This window comes from Tachysurus fulvidraco, chromosome 16 (genome assembly GCF_022655615.1).
Source record: "Tachysurus fulvidraco isolate hzauxx_2018 chromosome 16, HZAU_PFXX_2.0, whole genome shotgun sequence".
NCBI lineage: Eukaryota > Metazoa > Chordata > Actinopteri > Siluriformes > Bagridae > Tachysurus > Tachysurus fulvidraco.
The window spans coordinates 7,528,905-7,556,684 of record NC_062533.1 but is presented as its reverse complement, the minus strand read 5'-3'; the positions used below and the strand labels follow the sequence as shown (position 1 = coordinate 7,556,684).

Sequence of the window (27,780 nt, the reverse complement as noted above, 5' to 3'; positions counted from 1 at the left end):
ACCTCCAGGTTGGAGGGTTTGAATTACATGAGTGTGTATGTTCTCTCAGTGTTTTGGGGTTTCTTCTGGTTTCTCCAGTTTCCTTCACTAGTTTAGTCTAAAGACATGGATTGTAATCTACTGGCATTTCTAAATTGTGTTTGTGTGTGTGTGTGTGTGTGTGTGTGTGTGTGTGTGTGTGTGTGTGTGTGTGTGTGTGTGTGTGTGTGTGTGTGTGTGTGATTGTCACCCTGTCCAGCATTTCCCTCATCTTGTGCCCCGAGTTCCTTGGGAGAGACACTATATAGGAATCTGTATACATGGATGGATGAATACTAGGGCTAACGTACAGTAGGTCCTGTTCTTTGTTCAATAAAGACCAAATTAGATACTACTAGGATTAAACAATAGTTTACTCACCAAGTACTAGACTTTATTCATCAACACTTTAGAACTATTAATAACTAGGGTCATTATTATGTTTTTATAATAACTAAACCACATTAGTTATTAGTAATAAACTGTAATGATAATGTATAAATAATGTATACTATCAAAATGCAAAATGCTACACCTGTAGCTCCTGCAGACTTCTGCAAGCATGAATATTAAACAATAATAATGTTCCATATTATAGTTTCATATACATTCCTATACAATCTGAATTCCTTAAAATAAAATTCAGATACTGCTTATGTCAAGCTCTATATTTTAAACACCATGTACCAATACAGTATTTACAAGTATACTATACTTTTTTTAATACGAGACTCAAAATCCTTCTGTCATTTTTTTTTTAGCTATTAAAACTCTACACTAAATAAACCCTAGAATTAGTGATTTTTTTTCTCTAATGTCCCCAAAGCAGGTCACTGTTGCTCTCTGTAATCTGTGTTATAACACGTCACCAGTTCCAAACTAATACGAGATGAATTTAGAGGATTAATTCATGCTTGATAATTGACATCACAGAGCTTTTAACAAATCATTTATTGCACAATATCACAATTAATAATGTTTTTTGTTTGCTTGTTTTATACATAACAGCTCACCATTTATTAACCAACACATGTGTAAATGAATAAAGTCTAATTCTTAGTGAATAAACCATTTACAAGTGACAAACTTGGGGTTTCGGCTGAATAAAATACATGCCTATAATTAAATGGTAATGTGTGCTCCTTAAAATAAAATGTTAATGATGTGTGTTTTTTTATTTTTTAACTAAATACACCTGCAATATCTCTGGACTAAAAAAAATAATATAACAAGTCCACAAAAATGACCATAAATGACATTCCAGCATTATACTAAAGATAGTCGACTAAATTCAGTTCATGTATTTGTTTTAAAAAAAGGCATTAATTACATATTTGACATTAGTTTATTGTGTATTAATGTTATTTTTATGATGTTAACTAAAGCTAAAATGATGCTAGTTACAGTATGGGCATCTTTAATGTCAAATGTTACCCAAAAATTCAAACATACATAAAGTGCAAACAAAGCATTTTTTTTTTCAAGTTGTAATGATCAGATATCCAACAGTGACACGGCCTTCTGTTCTTTCTACTGTGTAAGTATTTTCTCACAGAAAATAAGAAAACTTGTCATGTGAACATGTTCACATGTGCTGAGCCTCTCTTTGAGCTTCTCCATTTTTGGCCACAACAACACAAAAGCTTGCTTGTATTATGTCCCAGAGTGTACACTTGGCTTCGTTCAACAGGCTTCAGAGTCTATGACAGGACGCAAACACACACACACACACACACCTGGAACCATAAACCCCTTGTTCTACAGTAGCCTTTTACTGGACCACATCAAAAATACAATCCATTGTAGTCCCATGATCCTTGAATGAAAGGTGTGCACTGCAATCACACTGAATGAACATGAAACCAGGGAATGAGCTCTCTTAATACAGCTGTATGTCACTTTACATACAGCTGCCATACAAGAATGGACTGCTTTAGAAACATCTAGTGTGCACCCTCATAGTTGTGGGATGAAAAGTTCAAGCTTCAGTGGCAGCCAGTGTGATTAATGGATTGTTTCCTGACTCTGTGGTGGAGAAGGTTTACAGCAATGTACTGTATAGTAGCATCATGTTGACAGTTAGAAGAGCAGACATCTTCACTTGTCCCATTAGACCTCTATGATGTTGATAGATGCCACAGACTGATGAAACTGCAGAGCACACAAGAAATGTCACTTAAAGGACCAATTTCATTAAACTCACCATCATTTCATCAAATTCTAATTCAGAGACTCATGGAAAGAAGCATACAAGCAAAACTTGCATTAGTATATAATTAAATAGGCACTGAAATGTAACGGTTTGGTGCCACCATGTCCAACACGATGCTAATGTCTTAAGAATTTATCACAGGGCTAAATGCATTTATTACACACTGATCTACATTAACTACATACATGGACAGCAGTAGTGTTAAACAAGGGAAAACAGCAAGTATTTGTCATCCACAGAGAAATGGAGGCCGGAGAAGAAAACGGTAGAAAGATCAAAGGGGTTTATTGTCGGGTTTTGCTCCTCCTGGGTACATGATCTATTTTGAAAGTAGGTCAGTATCGTTGCAGTTTTTATGTTGAGACATTTGCAATGCTAAACCCATCTTGTTCTCACCATAGCGAGGGAGAAATACACACACCAGGGTTAAAGCAAAAAGCAAAAACATCAATATCATAAACCATTCATTATAATTTAACATGCATGGTGATTGCATCAGCTTTTGCTAGCTATGAGTTTCTGTTATCTATGAAATTAACTGGTAGATTAATATATTGAACAGTTTTACTTTTGTTTTTCAGTCCATGTCTTTGTGTGTATTCATCTTTATTGCACAGTTCTTGCAAAACACTGAATCTTTATGAAACGTGTAGATTTCATCAATCAGGGACACTGACAGACACTTCATAGCCTGTGAAATTGTGAAATGATTAAACATCTAAAAATCTCTCTGTCTCTCTCTCTGTCTCTCTGTCTCTCTTTCTCTCCCTTTCCCTCTCTCTCTCTCTCTCTCTCTCTCTCTCTCTCTCTCTCTCTCTCTCTCTCTCTCTCTCTCTAAGTCGATAATGAAAATTATAACATCTTTAACCATTATAAGTCATAGAAGCCAACATCTGATACTTGTAGACAGACTTGGCAAAAACTAGTGGAAGTTCTTTAGTGAATATGGCAAATAAAGTTGCACAATGTGCTTTTATGTACTTATAATATACAATATGCACACTATTCGTCGCTATTTTGTGTATTGTCTATTTGCACTGCCTTTTGTCTCGCACTGTTGCACTCGGTTGCACTTCATGTGGCTGGGATTTAAGTCCTTAGCTCTGTGTTGTTTTATGCAGCTTTATGTCGTTTTATGTAGCACCATGGTCCTGAAGAAAAGTTTTTTCATTCCTCTGCATCAGCTATATACGGGTGAAATGACAATAAAAGCTACTTGACTTGACTTGACTTGACTTGACTAAAACCTTTTTGTGTTACTAACAAACTGGAAAGTGAGCAAGAACATTTACTGACTACTATTTAGCTAACTAAATGTTAAACAAACATCTTCCTTCACAATGTTTCAGCGTGTGATTAAGCATGGTTATTTGTTATATAACATTTATTTAATTTTTTACATTTTGAGCCTCTGATTATTGTCGAGCAACCACCTGTACACAGTCTCTGTAAATGAGTTACAATAAAGCAGAAAATTCATCAAATCCGATTCAGGAATTCAACAGCACTATGGAATAAAAATGGGTAAAAGCTTAATTAAAACAGGTCTTATTTTGCACACACTATTAACAGGATTCCCACACATGAGTGTTTTTTTCTGTAAACATTATTAATAATGAAAAAGATCATTTAAGATAAACATTTAATGCAAGTTTTTTTTTTGTGTGTTGTTTTGTTCTAAAAAAAAAAACAGTAGCTTGTGTCATATATACATCACCATGAACAGAACATGAGAGAGTTTCCTCACTTTGCTCCTGAGCAGTCCTCCACTATGGTGCTCTGGTGTGCTCCTCTCAGACAACGGCTTGACCTTCTCTTTGCTGTTACTGTTATCGTTGTCCTTGATGATGTCATACTGCCGGCAGAAGAGTGCGATGACCGCTAAAGAGAAAAGAGTAGTCAACATTCTAAATTCTAAATCTGTGTTTCCTTGTGAGGCTCAGAGAGATAGACCTGCACATACCTGACAATCATTTGTAATGTAAGTGCCCATCACAATGACGATGAAACAGTCTATGAAGGTATGGATTTACTGAACTACAGTAATGCACAGTGGATCATGTCATCTGTCAGGAAAATAGGCTTTCTAATGAAAGATCATTAAGCTATAATCTATAAATTCTATCTTGCACACATAGTCCACTAGTTAAACAATAAGCTAATAGAAGGAGTATGCAGGACTGAATTCACCAGTGATAAACCTTGCTCTTAAGAAACAATACACTGAATGCCTTTTTGACACAGTGGCACAGCAGCTAGTGTTGCTACCTTACAGCTCCAGGATTGCTGGTTTGATAACTGGTTGTGTCATTGTCTTTCTAGAGTCTCTACATTCTCCGGTTTCCTCTCACCTCCTAAAAACTTGCTATAGTTGTATTGGTGCCTCTAAATTGCCCTTAGGAACGGTGTGTGTGTGTGTGTGTGTGTGTGTGTGTGTGTGTGTGTGTGTGTGTGTGTGTGTGTGTGTGTGCGTGTGCACACGTGTGTGTGTTCCTGGTGCCTGCAAAAGACTAATTTTCCATACAGAGTTTTTTCGTGCTTCACAAATCGAATATTCCTGTGATACTGCGAAGTACTAATGATTTAGCATCACAAATTATAGAATAGTATAGTATAGTATAGTATAGTATAGTATAGTATAGTATAGTATAGTACAGTACAATACAGTACAGTACAGTACTATAATAATATAATGTATAATGTAGTATAGTGCAGTACAGTAAAGTATAGTACATTGTATATATACAGTATAGTACAGTACAATACAGTACAGTAATATAATGTATAATGTAGTATATTGCAGTACAGTAAAGTGCAGTATAGTATAGTATAGTACAGTATAGTATAGTTTTATACAGTATACTATAGTCCAGTATTATATCAGGCAAGCACAAAGTTAATTATAGTTAATTATAAATAGTAAATTATATATATGTAGTAATAAATATTGTTTAGTATTATATTATATTATAGTTAATTTTATATATATATTAGTTTTGTTATATATATATATATATATATATATATATATATATATATATATATATATAACAAAACTAATATATATATATATATATCCATTTATTTGAAAATATTTCATTTTGATCAGTTTCATTAATCATAATTGGGATAAACTACATTAGGTTTTATATATATATATATATATATATATATATATATATATATATATATATATATATATATATATATATATATATATAAAACCTAATGTAGTTTATCCCGATTTTATTGGTCAAGCAGAAAATTGCTTTAAATTAAATAATTCCACTTTTATATTTTATATAATTCTTTGGTATATAACATTTAAATCACTATTCCATTATAAATATAGAAATAATAGAGACTCTCTTAAGAGACTCTCTTATCTGCATACCTGCCCACATAAGCAGCACCACCACAATGATGATCATCTCTCCTGTTTGCAGGTTTCTCGATTTGTCAAGACCCTCAACAGTTGGATCATCTATAAATACAGAAATAAACAGATTTTTTTAAGCTATGTTGTCCAGCAAAAAAAATAATTGTCTTTATTTGTAATTATTTTGTGTTTCAGATAAATAATTTGTATACAGACTCAAACTTGATCAAATTTCTACGTCAGACTTCATCATTTAGCACAGCACTGGACCAGTACACCAGCATCCTCATTCTGTCCAGTCAACCAGAGCCTGGACGAAGTGTTTGCTTAACCAGCTATCAGTCTAAATCATTAATCCTGTGCTAAATGAATAGACTTTAGCATTGTATGGTCTTCCTCTTACATTTAACCTGTGTGGAAGTGGTCCAGGGCATCACTTTTCCCAATTGATCTTTGCTTAGTGGATAAAGATGTAGCTGGCTCATATGTGCTGGCTGTCATAACTAAGAAAAGGAAAGGATGGGTGGAAGATGGTTTCGCCTGAGCAATTACTGAGAGAGGCCATTCATCATTTATATCACCTCCATTTCCAATTACCACTGAGTAGTATTGAAAAACTCTGGTTCTTCAATGATACACAGTCAGAATGAGTGTCATCCAAGCCATCTCTCTCCTTGCTTGCTTCGATAAATATTTATAACGATGAATAGGAGGTTTCCAGCATGCCTCTAGAAACACAGGAATTTCCTTACTATTTTAAATGCAAAAGGTGTTTACGCTCTGCTGGTGTTTACTTAGATAAGGAGTTATACTGAATGTGTGGTGGATTTAGTTAGCATGGTAGATGCTGCTCAGCCAATTAGAAAGTAACTTTTGGTGTTTGGATGATACTACTGTAGGCTGTCGTAGACAACATAATGCCGCCTTGCTGCTTACTGACATCTATTCAGTGCTAAGCAGCTGTTCATTAGTTCCACTAGATTGAGATTTGTGCAAGGATTTGCTCTGATGGGGCCCTAGAGAGAACAAAATAAACTACAACCAAAAAAAAAAAAAGAAAGGACAAAATACACCAAATTATATAAAATATGATGGTGGCATAAATCTAATGCTTCAAAGACATTGCGGTAGATATCACAAACCCACATCACCAGAAAAGTCTTGGGGAAAAGGTTTTCTGCTCAGATACAACACTTCTGATGTGGTAGAATTTTTAATGGATCAAGGGAGAGTGGATACAAGTCTAGTATTATGAACAATTGCAGAGAGCTGCGAATGAATTTAACAGTCGTGATAGTGCATCAGGAAGGCATTTTTGATTAGTTCGAGCTTCCTTTCTTTTAATCTAGCTTTCAGTTTTCCTTTGAAGTAATAGTATGTAAGAGCAACAGAATTTAATGTGAATGTGACCAATGCAACATGTTTCACCAAAGAGGATCCAAAATAATAATCATCAGTCTTACTACAGGTAGCAATGATACTATGTTTTCATATAGTGCATTGTGAAACTTACAGAAAATTCTTCAATTTGAATGTGAGAATACAAAATGCTATTTAAGAAAAATTATGAGAAATGTGTTCAATATTTTGCATATCAAGACTATGAAAAAATCAGAGTTAGGGATATGTAACCCATTTTGATCTAATTAAACTAATTGCAATGCTAATCAAATGCTTATGAAACTAATTAAAATGCTTATCAGGTGCTAATGTTTATCAGATCAACAGATTTTGAATGAATGTTTGGCTCTTCTTGTTGTTCCCAAATTAGCTGCAGGAAAACAGAAACTGCAACATTTTTTAAGCATCATCATTGCAAAGCCCAAAAAGCACATAAATTACTGTGACACTACAGTCTATAGCTCACTGTGTTACTGAGTTATGAAATGTTGAACCAGTGCCATTTTTACTTCTTTCAATTAAATGTCAGAGCTCTGAGCATCAGCCAATGTCCGATAATGATACAATACTCCATGCAAATCAGGTCAATCTCTGCAATGTCTGTTGCTAAGGTTATACAAAAGAGGCCTGATGGGGTTTTGTCCTCTTCTCATGTGAAGAACCTGTATCATCCGATCCAATCTTGTCTGATATCAATAGTTGTATAGCAGAGGTCATACTGAAAGGCTGGACTTCTAATAAAAGCTGATTGAAAGTTATCTCTACCAACAGTGACTTTTGTATATCAGTCAATCTTTCCTATGCATATGTCTCTCTTTGCTATTCTTTAAAACAGTATTTTAATACATGGAGGATCGTAAAAGAAAAAAGTACAGCACTATATTAATGTACCTTCACTCAAAAACACAGGGACCTTTATTCATATATCTCCACTCCCACGCCCAGTTACACTTACAGTTACACACACACATACACACACACACACACACACACACACACACACACACACACACACACACACACACACACACACACACACACACACACAAGTTTTGTTTTGTTGGTCTTTGTATTTGTATTTTGCATCTAATTTCTCGTCTGTGAATATTGTAATTGTCTGTTTGCATAATAAAAATTTATTAAAAACAACCAAAAAACAAACAAACAAACAAACAAAAAAACCCCCCACAGGGCCCCATTTATCAATCCTTTAGTAAAATTGTGTGTCAGTGTCTGCCTAAGCTAAAGCAAAATAAAATTGTCATCAGATGTACAATAGTTTCAGACATGCTGTTGTTCTCCATGCCTGTATCCTTTGTAAATTATTAGGTACATGTTCTGGGTACTAGCTGATTTGATGACACCTACAAAACTCCCAGAGCTGAAATGACAAGTAAACAGCAGGAAATCTCTCAGTGAAAGAAGTGGAAGCATTTTAACTTATGTGTAAGTCGATAAAAATATATTGTTTAACAGTGTAACAACCTTTTACAAGTCAAGGGGTCAAATTATAGATAATGTGATTTACATGTAATTTATATGAGTTGTAAAGAAAATGGTTGGACCTGAAAAAATTATAGTTACTGAACCCACAGCATACAATATTACACAATTTTAATTTAATTACCTGATTGGATTAGCTTAATTTATCAATTTATGTTGGCTTGCTTTTTTCTTTTTCTTTCAGATTTCATATTTGGGTTTAAAAAAAAAGTGTGTAACTAAAACACTTGAAATATTATAATATTTCAAGTGCAGTAGCTCATTGTAAATTGTATGATTTGAAGCTGATCATTTTGGGTTTGCTTTATGTGAAAATTTTAATTCCAAAATGATCTGATTTTTATGAATACCAAATTTGTGTAGATACTTACAGTATATAAACAATTTACAAAGAAATCCATTTATATGCTTGAAACAGATATCTGATTAGATTATTTATAATATAATCTTTGTGCAAAACAGTAGTACTCTTCCACTCCACCAAAGTAAATATTTGAGATACAAATGTAAGGTAATCTTTTTAATAACAGTTTCAGGAAATGTGATTCCTGTATGAATTTCAGTACTAAACCTCTTTCATATATTGTTTTATAATTATAATTAAAATTGAAATCCACATCATTGTATGATAGTGAAATAGGGCCATAAGCTTTTGTCTAGCTGAATTTAAACACAAACTATTTGCATGCTGTTCGCTCTCCTTTCGAGGACTTTCTTAATACTAAGACCACATTATTAGAGCGAATTATTGCCAATGTGCAGCATCAGTCAGCCTTAAATATGCACTTAGATGGAGCTGTTGTAAGGAATTCTGGCCATGGAGAGGAAATAAAAACAGCCCTCACAAAATTTGTGTTCTAAAAGTGGCCTGACCCTAAACAACCAAATAAATCAAATGAAGATCCAATCTTATACACTGACTGGTTGTCAACTTGTGTTCTCCATTTCCTCCATGGACATTAGCTGGCTAGCTTCAATTCACATTAAGATAATGTATTTAGAATTTCTTATACCTCTAGAGTATACTAGTGTACAGCTATATACACTTGTAAATGACTCCAAATGAAAGTGATTTATGTTACTGCTTGTGTGAAAGAATACATCTGATACAGAAATCAGATCAGAAACTGCAACAGAAATAGACTCCTGTGGTCATGCATGATGTCTCCATATATAATTAAACAGGAGAAGGAAACAGACAGATTGGTGCATGTAGGAGGATTCTCACATGCTCGTACCTAATATTTACTTCAATATACATCTAACAAAATTGACTTTATTGAAAAAAGATTTATGCCATGGACAATTCTTAGGATCAGTAAAGTACTCAATGTCTAACAAATGTGTTTCTTCTTTCTGCAAGTACTTTGAATGATTCACATTGGATTCAGTTTGGGTTGTGACAGAGCTTGCCCAATTTACTACTTACTTGGACATGATACTAAATAAGGTTTTCTAATTAATTTTGTATCACTCCATTTTAATGAGTTCATTTCAAAATGCACTAGAATAAGCAGAGCAGATTTAGACTAAATGTTGGCTAATGATCGATAGAGAGCCCTTAATTCAGTTATGAAAGGCTTGGTAATTAGCTAATAAGGTGAATCAATTGTGCTGGAGAAGCAAGGAAAAATGAGATTGTGCAGGCCCCATGACTGAGATGTAAAGCAGAGGTCTCATGGGTCTGCATACAAAATACACACACATCCTAAATGTAAACCTACTTACTACAGTTCTTAATAATGGGAAGGTTTAATTACAGTAACTATGATTAATAGTCTCACACCCTACAAATGTGGAATATTTATTTAAAAACACAGACACTATTCACAACACAAATCTTAAGGCACCGTTTTTAGTACCTTGGTTTGAGCTGTTAGACGGGAAGCGGTCTGACTTTTTCAGGGTTTTGAAATGGATACGCTTGCTGGCCTGACTTTCTCCATACAGTCCAATAGACTGAACCTGGACTATGTAGTCTGTCTCCTCCTCCAGGTCCCAAAGCACACAGGCTCTGCTGGTGGTGTTTACCTCCCGGATAAACCGCTGCATGTGGCCATCCTGCTTCTGAAACCACAGTAAACACAGTGGGCTTTAAATTACCCTTTCTTTACTCTTATTAAAATTAAAAAAGACTATATTCACATGACTGTCCACAATCTCCTTGCATGCCTTAACTTTAAGATTTCCCTGAACTGAAAACTCAGACATGCTCCAGACTGCCATGGAATAACTCAAGTGTCCTGCACAAAGACTTGATCTCAACCCCACTGAACACCTTTGGGAAGAACTGAAACATCACTGTTCTATTATTCGCTACTTGATCAGTCTCATATCTGCATCCTAAAAAGTGCCACTTGGCTTTTTTTAAAATGGGCTGTCAGATATTTCGGCATATTTCCTTTTTTAAGAGGGGGTGGCCATTAAAGTAATATCATGCTCAGCCTCACAAACCAATTATATGAAGCCCAAACAGGAAGAATATCAAAATATCTGTGTTGCTGAAAGTGAATTGCTCTTTCAATCTACAATGTAGACAATCATGTAACTAATGCACCAAAATGCATGCGTAAAATGCTCTAAAAACATCTAAAACATCTCTGTTTGTTTGGACACAGATATGAAACAGAAGGATCTATAATATATACACCACTGCTCAACCTCAATAATGATTTTAATCCTGAATGGACACAAGTTCTTAAAGTCACATGGGAATTTCAGATTATGGGATATTCAAGAGGTACACAAAGGTGTGGAGATCAGGTGTTGGTCTTAAATTTGACAATTAAGTTGGAAAATTCTTGAATTTGACAGAAAATGTTGCCATTTTCAGACATGCAACAATGCATTATACCTTTGACATGAAGTGAAAACCAACTCTTTATAATTCCATACATATAATTCTATATACTTCCCATTATATTTTGAAAAATTATATGATGGAAAATGGTAAAATCTTTGAATTACATTATACAATACTGGTTCTCTGATGTTATACACTAGATCATCAGCGTCCTAGTGAAATTTGACAAATGCCACTCAAGAGCTTTTGTTAAAAACAAACATAATTTGATTAAAATCTTGCAGTGTGTACAGCCCTTTTACTGAATATGTGTCTCGATGGTTGCAAGTCATAAAGCATTAATTGTCTCTAAGCATTAATTGTTAATGAATAGCGAAACATGACTATGTTTTTTGTTTGTAATGTTTCATTTATAGCTTAATTTAATATTTAATTTATAGCTTAATTTACTCCTGAGGTAATATTTAATCAGATTCAAGAACAGTTTAATTGACGACGAAATGCAGAGTTCACTCAGAGTTAGTGCACTTTTAAATGGGATTTGGGTCTACATTTACTGCAGGTTTAAATGCTTTAAGGAAAATGCGAAAGAAATGTGGAAATCAACGTCTACTAGGCTATTAGATTTTGGAAGTTTTTTGAATAATTTTATTCAAATACCTTTATCCAGTAACTCAGCTGCCGTTTACAGAAATACATTTCCAGCTTAATGGATGTCTATGCACTATGAAATATGCTGAAGAGCCGAACAAGAACGATGAGGCCTTTCAGTTAATTGGCACATTTAACTAAATGCCTTACATTCACTGGTACAGTAGCAAGTCACGATGTTGAAAATGAGAAAATGAGGGAAAGAAACATCATTTCGAGCTCACTGTCTCTTGGCACAGAGTGTATTGATGGAGGTACTTTATCAATGAATAAAACTATCCAAAAAGCCAATTTGCAAAGCCATTACCAGATTTGGAGACAGCTTTGTTACATAACATGACAAATTGCTTCATACAGTATGTTATTGGTTAGCTGCTGAATGCATTTGCCAGTAAAGAAGATTTCAGTAAATCATGCAATTGTTTAATCCTGGCTTGTTTGTTATATGAATTGTTACATAACTGAATAAATGTATTTAGTGAAAAAAAAACCCAAATTAATTTATTCTGTGTCTTGACGTGAGTTGGTTTTCTTATATGGATGTTTAGATATTTCGGCATCTTTCTTTTTTAAGAATGCGAGGCCATACGTGACAGAGCTGCCAATATTGCAGTAATATATTACTGCAGCCTCATAGACCAATTATGTGAAACTTGGACAGGATGAAAGAATCCCAAAAGTACTACTTTGCTGTAAATGTTATTTCAAACTACAATGTATAGCATCATGTAACTGACACATTAATTTACATTAAACAGCTATGTTTACACATGGCTTTTAAATCACAATGTCCTGCATGTCATGTTTTCATCTTCATCTTGTAATCAAGTAATAAGTGAGTGTCATTTTCATGGCAATGATCACAAAATTATTTATCAGTTTTATTAAGAATAACATTATTATTATTTAAGAATCTATGTTCCAAGGAAACTTGAGGGTCAGAGATGGTTGGCATGAAATTTCACACTGTATTTACCTGCTGTAGAACTGAGAAGCCAATAATGATGTCCCCCTCTGGAACCTCCCAGGTCACTGTGGCTGAATCAGCTCTCAGATTCATGACGGACACGTTGACTGGAGCAGGTGGGCGATCTGCAAAACAAGGAGGTTTGCACTCTATTCATCTGACCACCCATATGAATTCATATGAATTCCATATTCATCCTTAAGGCTGACTGAAATATGAAGCACAGCAAAAAAAAAACCTCTACAGCTCTAAAAAGCCATGCCCCTCATTTCATTCAGTAATTGTGCAATCTATTATTAAGGGTCTTCAGCTCTGAACTGCACACATTCATCTGCAGAAGAGCTGAGTGCTGGATATTGGCCCTTACTTGTAAAAGCTTTGTAAAAATGATCACAGAATTAAAGGCTCGGGAATGACGAGTGATATACAATATATCTGTTTCCTATATCTGAGCTGAGTGGATGATTCAACTATAACCTTGAAGTAAGAGTTCTTTAATTATGTGCTACATTGTCTTTAAAAATATATTGGATGAAAAAAGCATGTAATTGAATAAAAGGTTTGCATATAAGAAAATTAGCTTGGCATCGCATGTAAAAATTGAGGACGGCTGATTCGAGGGGTTAATAAAGATAAACAGAACATAGTATACAGAAAATACAAGGACATTCCAGGCTGCTGGAAAGTGAAACGGAGCTGTCTGGATTTCCCTTTCCTACACTTATGCTGACTTAATTCCTGTAAAATTATGACTTTTTACACAAAATACAACAATTTTATTCCTATGAATAAAATCAGATCAGAAAACACCAGCTAGACAATAAAGCTATTCTATAAGAAGAAAGAAAAGTCAATTCATTTCTAAATGAATAAAAAAAGGAAGAAAAAATAAATGAACTTTACTGATATTGATCAGATGAAAACACTCTCTGAACTGACAGTTTGAGAAAGAGGTAAATAACAAAACCATCAGAAATAGAAAAAAAAACATTCGTAAAAATTCATTTGTCACCATTAGCACTAGTTAAATAAACCGAATCTCTCAGACAATCTATCAGACATCTATAGATTTACAAAATATTTTTATTTGTATCCAGTTTTTTTCCTCAAAGTTTTTGAATTTTTCTGCTAAAAACACTATCCAATCAAGTTTGGCCACATTAAAGTTGTTCTCAATTTTACCTCAATTTAGTATGCATACATGTGTTACACTCATGTACTTATATAGTGATTGTTTTTACAATTATATTTATTTATAAGATGAGATGGTCAGAGATGATGCCAATGCCAAAGATAAAACAAATACTGTAAAAAAAAGAAAAGAAAAAAGTCAGAACTAAAGTCAGATTACGCAGGTATTTAAGTTTTAATAGAAAAATGATAAGAGTAAATGGTGGGTCATACAGTGTGTACACATCCATGATGATAAGAAATTCTATAAAATCTCATTCTAGACTTAATATCTTCTCTGTGTTTGTGTGCGTGCATGTGTGTGTGCCTTTTAAATGCTAGGATTTTATAAGTAGCATTTAAGTGTGTACCCAGATTCTGCTTACATTTTTAATGTCTTGCACATAACTCTTTTCTCCAGTCCTGTTATGCTGTTTTATATAAAAGTCATGGCAAAGTAAAAAGCCAAACCTAATAAAACATCTGACTAAAACAGTGTGAGTGTTTTTGTCAGTCACATTTTTGCTGTTAGATCTTTTCCCTTTTCATTTTTGTCTCTTAAATTTTGTTTCTCAGTTTATTTAAAGTGTTCATTTCATGCTTGGAATACATAGAAAAAAGAGAAGAATTGTAATCCACATGTAATCCAACACACACGTGCTAAGAATCTGCAAGGATTCAGGCTAAAATCTATTTTTGGACAGGCACTGCTAATCCAACTACTGTATGGTTGACCAGAAAAATAAATACGATTCATGAGAAATACTCGCTCCTACCGTATACTGCATTTTAATTGCACTGCATTCTGTGATTGAGTTTGATTGAATTCTGGACTCCATGTATCCCGTGCAGTGATTCCTGTTTTCTCTTTATTTCCAGCTGCACAGCTGGGTGTTCTGTCATGATTTAGCAGGCAATTGACAAGCTAATTAGTCTCACAAAAGGCAAACTCCTAGGCAAGGGAGCACATAGTGACAGATTCAATTTTAGGAAGCACGTCTCTAATATTGAAGCAGGAAAATAGAAAGCAGGTGAACACAGAGAAGGCTTTTGAGCCGAATGTTTTAGCACTGGAATTTTTTATCAATTTCCCCAAGCACCACACTAATTGGCTTGTGAGGATGACTGAAAAATGAGTTACCTTCTGATTTTTAGCCCAGACCTGATGTGCTTGTGTCAACGCATATAACCGCTTAATTGGATTATGTAACAGCTTTATGTAATGCCCAGTGTTTTGTCCATGTGTTTTAGTGAAATTGTCCTTGACGTTATTTTTAGTCATTTTCATGAAGAATATGTCAAGGGGTTTAAAAAAAGGTTCAAAAATAATGTTTAATATTTTTCTATGATCCCAAATGTGATCCCATGTAATACTGTAAATACTGACACTACTGATATTTTTTTTCCAGTCCATGAATATACACTAATAAGACAATCAGTTACATAGGATTATCTGTAACTGGTCAATAAAATAATATTGCCAGAATGTATGTATGAACTAAAATCCTTTGTATGTGAATATATACCTCTTATGCCACAACCTCAGACACACTTTTATTGCTTAGATGATAACAGAGCTGCCAACGTTGCTAACCAGAAAATCCAAGCAAACAGAGTGTGACAAGCTTGTAAGACTACCTGCAGTCAGAATAAACATCTTAACAAGCTTCAAACACAGAGCACCTATAGAAGTGTTATGCTTCATGGAAATTGAACCTAACTCTAAGAAATGGAACAGGAAAGTGCTCTTACACACTGAGCCAGCAGGCAGAGCTAACAGATGGTGTGGCAGGAACCCCACAAAACCAGAGAAGTTAGTGAACAGACAGAATTAAGTAGGAGAGAAAGAGAGAGGAGTCTACTGCTGTGATTGAACCCAAAACCTCCAGGGCAGAAGCGAGTTCTCTTCTGAGCAAGCCATGGGGAGGAGCAAGAAACTGTGCATTAATAAGGGGTAGATAAAGAACTAACTAGAAGCAGATGTGGGAAAGCATGATAAATCAAAAGAGGAGGAAAATAAAGGCAAAGCAAAAAGCAAACAACAGAGTGCAAAACAGACAGCTATTCAATCTACCAAGTGATCTCGCCTCTGAAAAGAACTGTAAATAGAGATCTTTTTTTTTTTTTAACAAAGACCTCTGCAACTCCACAAGCAGAGAAAATACAGTTTACTAGCTTAATCTAAATTAGGATCTCAGCATCTAAGAGTTTCACCCCTAGAGTTTAAATTAGAGCATTTCCAACTGCAACCGGTTGCAGTAAACACCAAATTGATAGATGGTTGCTGTAGTTCACATGGGACTACACTAATACCTGCAGAAGAAGGTCTGTGCCTCCCTGTGCACGACTGAACATTACACAGAGAAAAACATAATTAGCACAAAAACGAATGCTGGTAAGTTGGTAAAAGTTGGTAAATTAAACAATTATTCTTTTGAACACCAAGCAACGGTATTTTTTAGAATCCAATGAGTCCACATTCTTACATACTATGTTCTATTGATTCACAAGATGTGTATGAAGATCATGAAATCACAAGATTAATGCTCACCTAGGTCATGGTGTCCAAAGTCTGGCTCCAGCCCATGGACAGAAAACTGATGTTAACAGATGTTAACTGGGAGAGATGATAATTAAACAGATCTTAACTGGGACAGACGTCAATTAGACAGATGTTACTTCAGCAAATGCCAGTCTAATTTTATGTTTAGTTTAAGCTGCTGCTGTAGCTTTAAATGCAGAAAAGTGTAAAAGTAGTTTCTCCTATACTGACACAAAAACAAGGACACAAAAAGGTCTTTACACAAAAACAAATAAATATGCTATACTGCCACACACACACACACACACACACACACACACACACACACACACACACACACACACACACACACACACACACACACACACACACACACACACATTACTGACTTAACCACAAAAGCACTTGGGGGTAGACCACAGGGCTTAGAGTCCAACTGGGGACAAAGCCTAAAGGGATCTACATTTATGGTTGCATTGCTGAGTAGGCTTTATGTTAAAGATGCAGGATTAGATGCAGCCATCCTGTCTATGGGTGTAGAAGAAAAAAAAGTCTCCTTAAAAGACTTGGTGTTAATTATTTATACCCATAACTAACTGCTGAAATTCTGATAAATAATGTGGTCATGATGGTCATTAACTTACAATTGGCATGACTTGATGGGGCACTTGACAGCTTATTGTACCTACAGTATTTGACCAAAATAACTTAAGAATCTCTACTAAAACTTTTATAACTCCATGTTAAATGGAAATTCTTTTTCTAACTGACATGGAAAGCTAAATTCCAACATTGGCTCCAAGTGACTTTAAGTTTCAGAAGTGTCTTTCTTGTTTATGAATTATAATGATATCTCATTTTGATCACATATCGCTAACTGATTCTCAATCGCTCCTTGATCTTTGTTCTGAATGTTTTGAAAGCTGGAGATGACTTCAGATTACTTGTATGTCATAACAAAAAGGTCATAAAGCTAGTGAGATCAGATACTGCCTGTCAAAATATCTGCACTGCTCCTGCTCTGTCATAGTTTCATCAAAACAGAGGAAAGTATTCACACTCTCTGTACAAAATGTAAAAAATGTCAAGGCAATGAAACAGAAAGGGTTTTATTTAGGGTGTATTTCGACACACACCAGGCAGAATCAGAGCTCTGAATCATTGGATTATTATCAGGAAAGCTAAGCAAGCATTGTGAAGTGAAAAACTAAAACCACATGCCTGAGGATAGGATTAAGAAGCAGCACTGCGTCATACAGTAGGCAAAGTTACCAATGGGCACTTTTCAGTATGTGTTAAAATTCTAACTAATGAAATAGTTGACCAAGTGCTGAATATTTCATGACCTTTGCACTTCTGAAGTATTGTCAAAACACATCACAGTGCCTGTAAACTCATGACACATTCATGACACATTCTTTCTATTTCTGAGGTAGACACAACAAAAAGGCCAGATAAAGGGCTTTGCATGCTGACCTACCTTTCTGCCAGCATCAATCAATCTGAGAAAAGTCACATCTGATAGTCTTCTGATATTTGCAGACATCAACTCCAAGCACACTGTGTAACCTTGAAGTGGGTAATGATTTACAAACAGTAAGGAGCAACGTTATAAATGACATGGATACATACCGAGCTCTTTTAAAGATTTTGCCTCCCATAAATTACTGTAGGGACAAAGATAAACCGATTTATTTCAGTCATGGACAGATCATTAGTGTTTGTACAAAAAAACTCTCAGTATAATTTTGCATGTTTGTTTTTAAAATAAAATAAAATAAAATACATTTAATTAATTAAAATAATGTATTACAATTTAAACTTGTTTGTTCTAACAAAAATGATAAAATGTTAAATGATGTTGTTATATACAGTAAGTATATAAACAATATATAAACAGTTTTTGTTAGAACAAACAAATAAAAAAATAATTTTAACGAATTTAAAGAGTTTTTAGTTTATTTTCATATACTGTATATGACTTATTTCCACAAAGAACTTCTGCAAGCTGGTTTAATGCCTTTTATTTGTTCACTTTTTAAACTCTGGGTCTGTAAAAAGGAGAAAATCAGTGCAAATTTATTTTTCAATATTATTCCATAAAAGTGTTTAAGATTATGAACTTCAAACTATCAAACCAATGAAAGTCTGGATTTCGATGGTGGATTCAGAGTTTAACTTGGGAACACTAGCTGAAAGTGTTACACTGTGTATAGGAGTGTATTCCTCAATCTGTGTCTACTGTCAAACATACATTCTCACAGATATATTTGCACCATTTAGACAATTTACAGTAGGTAAGCAACCGAATGGCGGGTTCTGGGAGGTGGACGTCCCAGGAGATCAGCAGTTTCTAAAAATACTCGATCCAGCCACCATCATCTGGCAGCAAAAACCAAGCCACAATCAAAGTCACTGTGATTAGATTAATCCTGATTCTGATGTCTGATGTGAAAATTACCTAAAGCTTTTGGTGTGTATCTGCATGGTTTTATTCAATGCACTGCAGCCATATGGTAACTGCATGAATGAGTATATGTCCAGTTGTTGCTAGTAAGATGGTTGATTAGCATATACATTTTATTTGTATTATATTGATATCTAGGTTTATATGTAAGTTTGTAGCCCAATTAGCCCCTTTTAATCCTCCTATAGAAATGATGTGAGGATTCCATCCAAATCTATTTAATAGTGAGTTTGATCATGTGATCTGTATATTTGCATGGGGTCTGTATATTAGCTCATATAATAAATTTAAGATCAAATGCTTAATTTGTTATGGAGCTGGGCTTTCCAAGTCCAAAGAGACTATTTTTATCTATTACTATTTTAGTGGACAAGAACAATTTAATCCACCTGATGATTTATTGATTTTTTTTGTACTGGGCCATTCAAACCTTTTAAGGTATTATTTATTTAATGTAAAGATACCACCCTGTTTTTATTCTCAGCACATAGTTGTATTAAAAGGATTAGATTTTTCCTTTTATGCAATCTTTTTGATCTTGTTTCACAAATGATTGGCGTTTAATAATCTGTGACGAATGTTTATAATCTTTTAGAATATTGCAGACTCAGAACTGGAATTCCATGCATGATGATTAGCAATGGATTTTTATTTTATTTTTTTTATTTTTTTTATTTTCCCCCCAACCGGTCATCATTTGCATTTATTACTTTGCTCTTCAATAGGTATTTTTGATAAAATAATCACCCACTTGCTTTTTCACTTAATACCCATTAGTCTGCACCTTTATGTCACCTTATGTGAAACATTCTTAGGAGTAGTTTTATGAATGACTTCTGCCACTTTTAAGCCTCTAGCTTCTTCTTCTTTTTATAGCTAATCAAATGTTATTTTTTCTAAAGGACATGTGTGTGAGAAGACAAAACCTCAAAAATAGAAAGATCTTTGCAGACTCCCAATAAAGTTCAGTCTTTGACCTAACATTTATCATTATCATAAACTAAATATAATGGATCTCACCGGTTCTCAGATTGCTAATATAGCCTGTGTAAGACATACATTTTTGAATTTCTTGAACAGTGTCTGCAGGGTTCTCTGCATATCTATAAATTGATATCCTTCAACATTTTTGCTAGAGGTGCTGTACTATTGCCAAGTGTGCTATTTTGAATTCAGGTATGTGTGTCCAGTTATTGCTATCCTATTGCATTAGTGTTGTTTTAGCTAGATTTGTACAGTAGTCTCTATGATCAAAGAACAGATGAGCAAAGACAGTAGTCTCTATGATCAAGAAAAGACGGGTATGGATACGTGCACTTTTCTAACTTCCCATAGCTGCTTAGACTCACTGAATTTTACAGTTGCCAAGTACTTCATCTTCCTGTTTTTCTCCGATCAGATATGAGATTAATATGCTACACATGCACATGCTCCCTGTGTGGGGTCTGAAAACTGCAAACAGCTTTGTCTGCAAATGAAGAAATGAACCTCTCCACAGGATGTTCCACTTTTCATTAACAAACGCAAAATAAACCTCATAATCTAACATTATGTAAATGCCCAGGAGAAGAAAAATACTGACTGAAGGATCTTGGCTCAGCTCCATGAGTAATCATAAGCATAAACAGAAAGGGTGACATTAATGCTGCATAACTGTGATATCAGGAGCTCTGCAGGTCACATGAATGCCACCATCTGTTTTAATGAAGCTCTGCATCCACAGCATGTGCATGCGAGTGTCTGATAGTCTGTAAAAAAGGGCATGCAGCCTTGCTGATAGAGACACATACCTCATTCTATTAGAAGTTAAAAGTGGAGCAAACAAAATTCATTGACTTTTAAAGCAATCGAGCTGTTAAAGTTATTTGCACTAGAACATACAGTATGGATTAAGTCAGGGGAACAATGTATGTGTGTCACAGCCTCACAAAATGTTGCCACCTCTGTACTAGCATACTAGTACTTATATGGAATCACCATGTATATTTATTTACTGCATGTCTCTGTTTCCTCTGCCTTGTTTCACTATGAATTAAAGGTGTGCTACAACTATGCGATAGACTTCTGTAGAGCTAACCTAGGCTTACTATAAGATCAAATATGCATCTAAGCAAAGGATTGTTATTATTCTAACAATTGAATTAACTGGTAGCCCAGCAAAAAGGACACCACTTCTGGAAGTGATGGCTGTATACAGTATGCTAACGTCCTACTATTCGACCATACTCTGGGATGTGCTGGCTGAGTGGTTAAAGCAGTGGAAGAGTTTAGATCCCAGTACTATCCATCTGCTTTGGCCCTTATCAACTACTCAGTTGTATTATATGCAGAATGCTTTGAATAAACGTGCCAGCCACATAGATCCAAATCTAAATTTGGTGCAAATTTAGACTAACATATGTTTACAGTACATTTACTGAACACTGTTTTATTTGTTATTCTTTAATATACACTATATGTCAACATAAATTCTTTGTACAGTAGCATTTTGTACTGTACAGCTTTGTAAAGAATTGAACATTCCATTGCTTAACACTGGGTAATCTTCATTGAGTTGTTCCCCCCTGCTAAAGCAATCTCAACTGTTCAGGGAAGGCTGTGAGGATTGGTGCCCATTCAGCCACGAGAGTGTGAGAGGTTGTGCAATGATGTTAGCCAATAATGCCTCTTTTGCAGCCTTCATGCCAATTTATCCCAAAGGTGTTTAGTAAGGTTAAGACCAGGGTTTTGTGTATGGCCCTCATGGCTTTGTTCACAGGGGCATTGTCATGCTGGAACAGGTTTAACCCCCTATTTGTTTTATGGTAAATCATATTAAGGCACCCTATCCAGTTATGTGCTTCCAAACTTGTGGCAGCAGTTTGAAGAAGAACAATACCCAGGTGTGATGGTCAGGTATCCACATACAGTACTTTCAGCCATGTGTATGTGTATGTGTACTTTAGTGGTCCATCTATCTTACTTGTGTATGAAATTTACTTTGCTCAGTGCACATTCATCCATGTGGAAATGTAATGTCCTCTATGTAATAGGGGTTGTAAGTGCCTATTGATGCCTTGCAACAAGCAGAGAATAAACTATGCATACGGATGGCCATAAACTTCAGCTGATGCAGGGAATGATTATTTGGATAGTAAAGCACATGAGTTATAGCTGCCCTGTAAGTACCAACTACTGTATGTAGAGCTACAAATCTAAGCTATGATCTGAATGAGTAGCAAGAACAAGTGTGTTTGTTTGAGATCGGGAAATCTGAGTAATGCCCACGACAAATCATTTCTGATTATATCTGTTATTTTGAACGATGCATCGTTTCAGAGTAAGTGGTGCGCAAATGCTTAATTTGGAATTGTTGATGGGTTTATATCTCTAACAAGCTCTGACAGATACGAAATCCTACTTATTATAGAACTTTCATTATAAACATTTGTGCATTGGGCATTGTTCATGGTATCAGCATTCCCTCTACCTACATCCCATCCCAAGTGACTTACATGTACTCGTCTCTGTTATGTAACGTGCCATCAAAGCATCACAGGTTGTCCAGGGTAAGATGCTAAGTGTACAGTAAAAAGCAAGAAGCCATGTGGGGCACAGACATCCTCTCAGATTGAGTCACAGGTTATGCTGCTTGCTCACATTAGCTGCTTTTCAGAAAGCATCCTGAGTGCACAGGCAGTCATATCCCCAGAGTTATTTGCAAAAGGCACTGAGCACGTGCACCATCTCCCCATTGTAAAAAAAAAAATAATAATAATAAAAAACTGAGAACATAATACACTCCTATGTATTTAATAAACCAATGCAAGTCTATGAGGATATACAAGTTGCTGATAGACTTGACTGTAATTCACTTTATATTTAATTGGTTTGTATAAAGCATAGTAGAGATCTCAAGAGTACAAATTAATCATTTTATCAGGACACAGCAATTGCAAAGTATAGCAAACTTTATAATAATGCACAGTGATCGAAGGACAATATAACAAATATATTACCTCCTAATATTTGACAATATGTCTATACAGTACATAATATATAATATATACACTTTGACCTATCAGCGCATGGACTACACAAGACGTTATCAGCAAATCCTATAAATCTTGTAAGTTGTAAAAAAGTGTATTGTGACAACATCATAATTATGTGATAAATTTGAAATTATTAATATACCAAAATTATGTGATCCTATCAGCCAGCCCTAATGCACGATGTGCCAGCACTTTTGATGAAAATCATCATGGGCACTCTAAATTCAATACAACAATGGACAGCAAATATCTCACAACAACAGCACAATGAAGGATTCGGGAGCAGGTTCACGTTCTCAGCTGTGTTTTCTTGATATTTAATCTAACAGACATTTGATAATATAAGAGCTGAAATACAGGTGAAACCACAAATACTATTCTACCAATGATGTTCATGTGTATGAAGCTGGCATTAAGGAATTAATGTACCTAAATAAAAAGGAGTAATATGGATAACTGCATGACCTATAAACATGTCACTTATATAATAAGCAAAAAGCAGCTACATTACTATGATGACATCCTTTGGTGTATGATGGAAATAATGGGATTTTATGTGGAGATTTATTATACATGAAGGAATACCAGATTTTAATGAATAAACAAACTGACACTATACCACAATGTTTTACTCTTCACATAAAAATTCGTCTACATGACAAGATCTTTAATCCTGTGGTACTTTTCTCTCACTTGGTTAATGTCTGCAGTATTATGGTTTGTGAATGACTGAATTAAATCAGTGCACATAGAACTGTAGAACTGTTTGCAACTCTCGTCACCTCTTACAGCACTGACTTTTCCTTTGTATCAGGTTTATAACCAACAGCATGAAGAAAAGATTACTTCAGAAAGAATACATTGTAGTGCTTCTCAAATCCACTGTGCATTTCAGACTAGCCAGTCTCAATTAATGTGTTCCAAATACTTATTTATAGTTTTTGGCAAGCATCTCAATATCTGTCAGCATCTTATAATGAGCAGATGCCCATTTGTCACTGCAGAAAATGTCAGTGTTGCAGTATCCACAATATTTGATTACTTAACTTTCTAATTAAAGTATCAACAGTATTCCACTGCTGTGGACAAGTCACTTTGGACAAGAGTGTCTGTCAAGTATTCTGCTGCATTAAATAAAATATCTTACACCCTGCACAGAGTTATTAGATTTAGGTGATGTTTATTATTATATGAAAACACTGACATTTATTTTGCTTCTCCCAGCAGCTTTTAGCATATTCATTTTCTTAACGATACAGACTTGATATAGGTTCTGAATAAAACTACTGAGTGTGAGTAAACCTGCAGAACACACAATTCCAGCTCTCTTATCCCCCAACATGATCTCACCCTTTAAAATCGCTTGCAGAGGGAAAGATCTGATCACTACAGCAGGAAACTAAGATTCATTAAGAATATATAGTCAGTTCTGACCACTCATTTATGATTCAGATCAGCTACCGTACAATTTTACATTACATTGCCATTGGTGCGAAAACCGGTAAATAAAATACGTATAGTGTAGATATGTATTTTTAGGCAAGTAGCTTAAAGGCAAAAATACCCTTTCTGTATCATGGTGTGGTTATTTATTCAGGGTAGTGATTGGGTATTAATTTCATGAGTAAATTCATCATTTAATTTTATCCGAGTTAGTAAATCCCAGTTCTTCTGCTATAAATAAATAAATAAATTTACAGCTTACTACAGCAGTAGTGTTACCACTGATTTTGCAAATCCCAATCTTAATGACAACTAGATGCTATTAATACCCACCTTAACAAGCTTTACACTGACCTGACAATGAATGACCCTGCTGTCCTAAATATATATATATATATATATATATATATATATATATATATATATATATATATATATATATATATATATATGCTGGGGTTCATTTCATTGTTATAGCTTTTTGTATTCAAGTCTCACAGTAAGGCAGGATGAGCATCCATTCCAGCTGCGTCTCAATGAAGCTACAATCACGTGCATTCTAACAGCTGGATTTGTCTATACAACGCTTAAATAACATGTTGCTGCAAGCAATCATTTGTGTTTTCAAAGCGTAGCTGACCGTTAACTTACTTGCTCCGACCAAAAACATATCAGTGCCAAAAAGCAACAGCGCGACAGAGTTAATCAGACAGAAGAGACGAGCCATATTTCTCCTCGATGCTTCTGTTTCTTCTTGTAGATCTCACAGACTCCAAATAGCTTCATGCGCGCTCCTTCATCCGCTCCATACTGGCGCAATTAACCAAATATAAAGCAAGTCCGTCAACTTTATAGGTTTCTCCAACAAGATCATGCTCACACACACGCACACACACACACGCGCGCACACACACTTGACGAGCTCCAGATGACGTCCATGTCGCGTTGTCAGGTGCTTTGACTAATTTTCTTCATCCTCGACTGCTGGAATATATTTGTCCAGTCTAGGAATAAAAGTCACCTCACGCGCAAAGGATAGGACTCGTTCCAGGGTTTCTGGATGTATCACATAGAGCAAGTCGGATGAAGACCGCAGAGTTGGTTTCAGCTGTATACCCGATGCTGAACAGTGTAGGTTGTGTAGTGAGCAGTGAAGCAGCATAACGTTAACTCTTCACCCGTCGGACTGTCTTTAATAATGCATCATGCTGTAATCGTTATGATACTGCATTACGGCGTTATAACGGCTCCGTGATTTGTCACCAGTCAAACAGCAGTAGATTCTGAATTCCAGCACCAGTGTCACCTCTAACGCATAAGGGCAATGACAAGGAACACTGACTCTCTCAATACAAGGCACAGCTGGAAATAAAAAAGGAAACCCTATAGGCTGGTAATCAGTGTAATTGAGAGGTCAGTAATGGGGGAAATGAAGCAGACAGAAAGTTTTCATGACACATACGTACACTGTTCCACAATAAACACGGTTTCAGAATATGATGAGATTCCTGTGGAGCCCTGTACATTTGGTTAACAATATTCCATTGAATGCAATTCTGCCCAGAGATGCAATTCTTGCTCAATTGGGCAGTAGGAACTATATCCTATGTTGCATCTCCTGTTGTCAAATTCAATACAGAAACAGTGATCTTTTTACATAAGGCAAATGTAAAAAGACTTGCATTTTATGACCTATTATCACTAATGACTTGCTTCTGCTGATGCTATAGTCTGCCTTATAGACTTAATGATTTATATTACTTTCTGGTGTCACGAAGACGAGTTTGGTCCATTGCAAGTTGTGTTTCTAATGACGTTTCATTAAGCTTTTCCTTGACACCGTCACCTCTGGTATTCTTGTAATGACATTGGTTATTTAGTTATAGTATTGCTACCTTAAAGGCAAGGCTATAGGTATATGATACATTACATTCTATAATATCACTTTAATTGTACTGTTTATTAAATGTATAATATAACAGCTCTTATTCATAATTGCACCCGGATAACATCTTCTATTTCTCTATGTGTCAACTGTTAATAATTATTATTAATTAAAAAAAAAAAAAAAGCTTTACTTAATTACATGAATGAAGTTAAAATGCTCAACCAGTGTGTTTTATGCTCCTTGCTATTGTTTAGCTAGTTTGATTTACTGTTCTAATTTTCCTATTTTTCTAATTCTTTCTAGCTGAAAAATCCAGTGAGCAGTTGTTGGTTAGAGTTTGTATTCCACATATCATCTAATATCAAAATCCTACATGACTGTAAATTAAGGAAATCAATGCTTTCTTTTCAACAAAGAATTTAATTTATATGAGCCAAACGCAGCATTTCTTTAAAAGTATTCCAATCACAGGATTGAAAAATCGACGCCTTAAACTAGAGCCCAGGTTTAGCTTGTGCATAAGCTTGGCTTTAAATGCCAACATATCTCACCAGATTCCTGCATATGAAATAGAAAAATGCAGAAAAAAATACATTACTAGCTTGCTTATCTACAGTAGTGGGTAATGATACAAATCCCACAATGGGGTCTGGCTTTCATTCATTGTCTTGTCATAGAGAGAAAATAAGTGCCTTGACTTTTCAACAAAAAACACCTATCTCTCTTTCTATCTTCACTTGTTTTACTCCGTGTAGTTAAATATTGACTGTTTTACTTCCAGAACTCAGTTTGATTTGCTTACACTCTAAGGCTTTTACACTTCCTCTCTCTTCCTGGCTGCTGGCTCTGCCTTTTCTTTCTGACACGACAGACCTGATACATCTCTAACTGTAAATAACTGTTTCAGGATACATAAAGACAAATGCTCTGGACCCAATCGCTACTAAATGGATAGAAACATTGAATTTGTCCTATGTAGTATAAAGAGTATATCTTTTTTTACAAGAAGACAAAGAATGAAATTTGGGTGTATCAATGTTCAGCATTTTCATGGTGGTGGTTAATAGCTCAAATGTAAGAAGACACTTACAGTAATAGCTTTACAATTTTGCAGTTTTTCACAAGTATTTCTGATTTTTCCAAGCCTACAAGGGGTAATGTTGTCATAGAAAAGTTCCAAAAAGCAAAATATATTTTCTTTCACACAAATTTTTATACCTTAAAAGTAAATGGTGATATCAAACCCATTCCTAATCATCTCAATTTTGAAGACATTATCTGTTCTGACTAATTTTATATCAA

General features: G+C 35.0%; 1 protein-coding gene across 2 annotated transcripts; it reads right to left on the bottom strand.

The window, feature by feature from the left end:
- Positions 1-620: 620 nt before the first annotated feature.
- Positions 621-25,906, bottom strand: fndc4a (fibronectin type III domain containing 4a). 2 transcript variants are annotated; one of them, XM_047801420.1, is made up of 7 exons: positions 16,656-16,792; positions 16,418-16,451; positions 12,944-13,059; positions 10,376-10,580; positions 5,625-5,714; positions 3,978-4,111; positions 621-2,169 (listed from the first exon to the last, which is right to left on the bottom strand). In XM_047801420.1, the coding sequence occupies exons 3-7, from the start codon at positions 13,025-13,027 to the stop codon at positions 2,128-2,130; spliced, it is 555 nt and encodes a 184-aa protein (XP_047657376.1). In that variant the 5' UTR covers positions 13,028-13,059; positions 16,418-16,451; positions 16,656-16,792; the 3' UTR covers positions 621-2,127. The 2 variants fall into 2 exon arrangements, with proteins under 2 accessions (XP_047657376.1, XP_027004762.1); XM_027148961.2 differs by lacking the exons at positions 16,418-16,451; positions 16,656-16,792 and adding an exon at positions 25,242-25,906 and having other exon boundaries at positions 622-2,169.
- Positions 25,907-27,780: the final 1,874 nt, after the last annotated feature.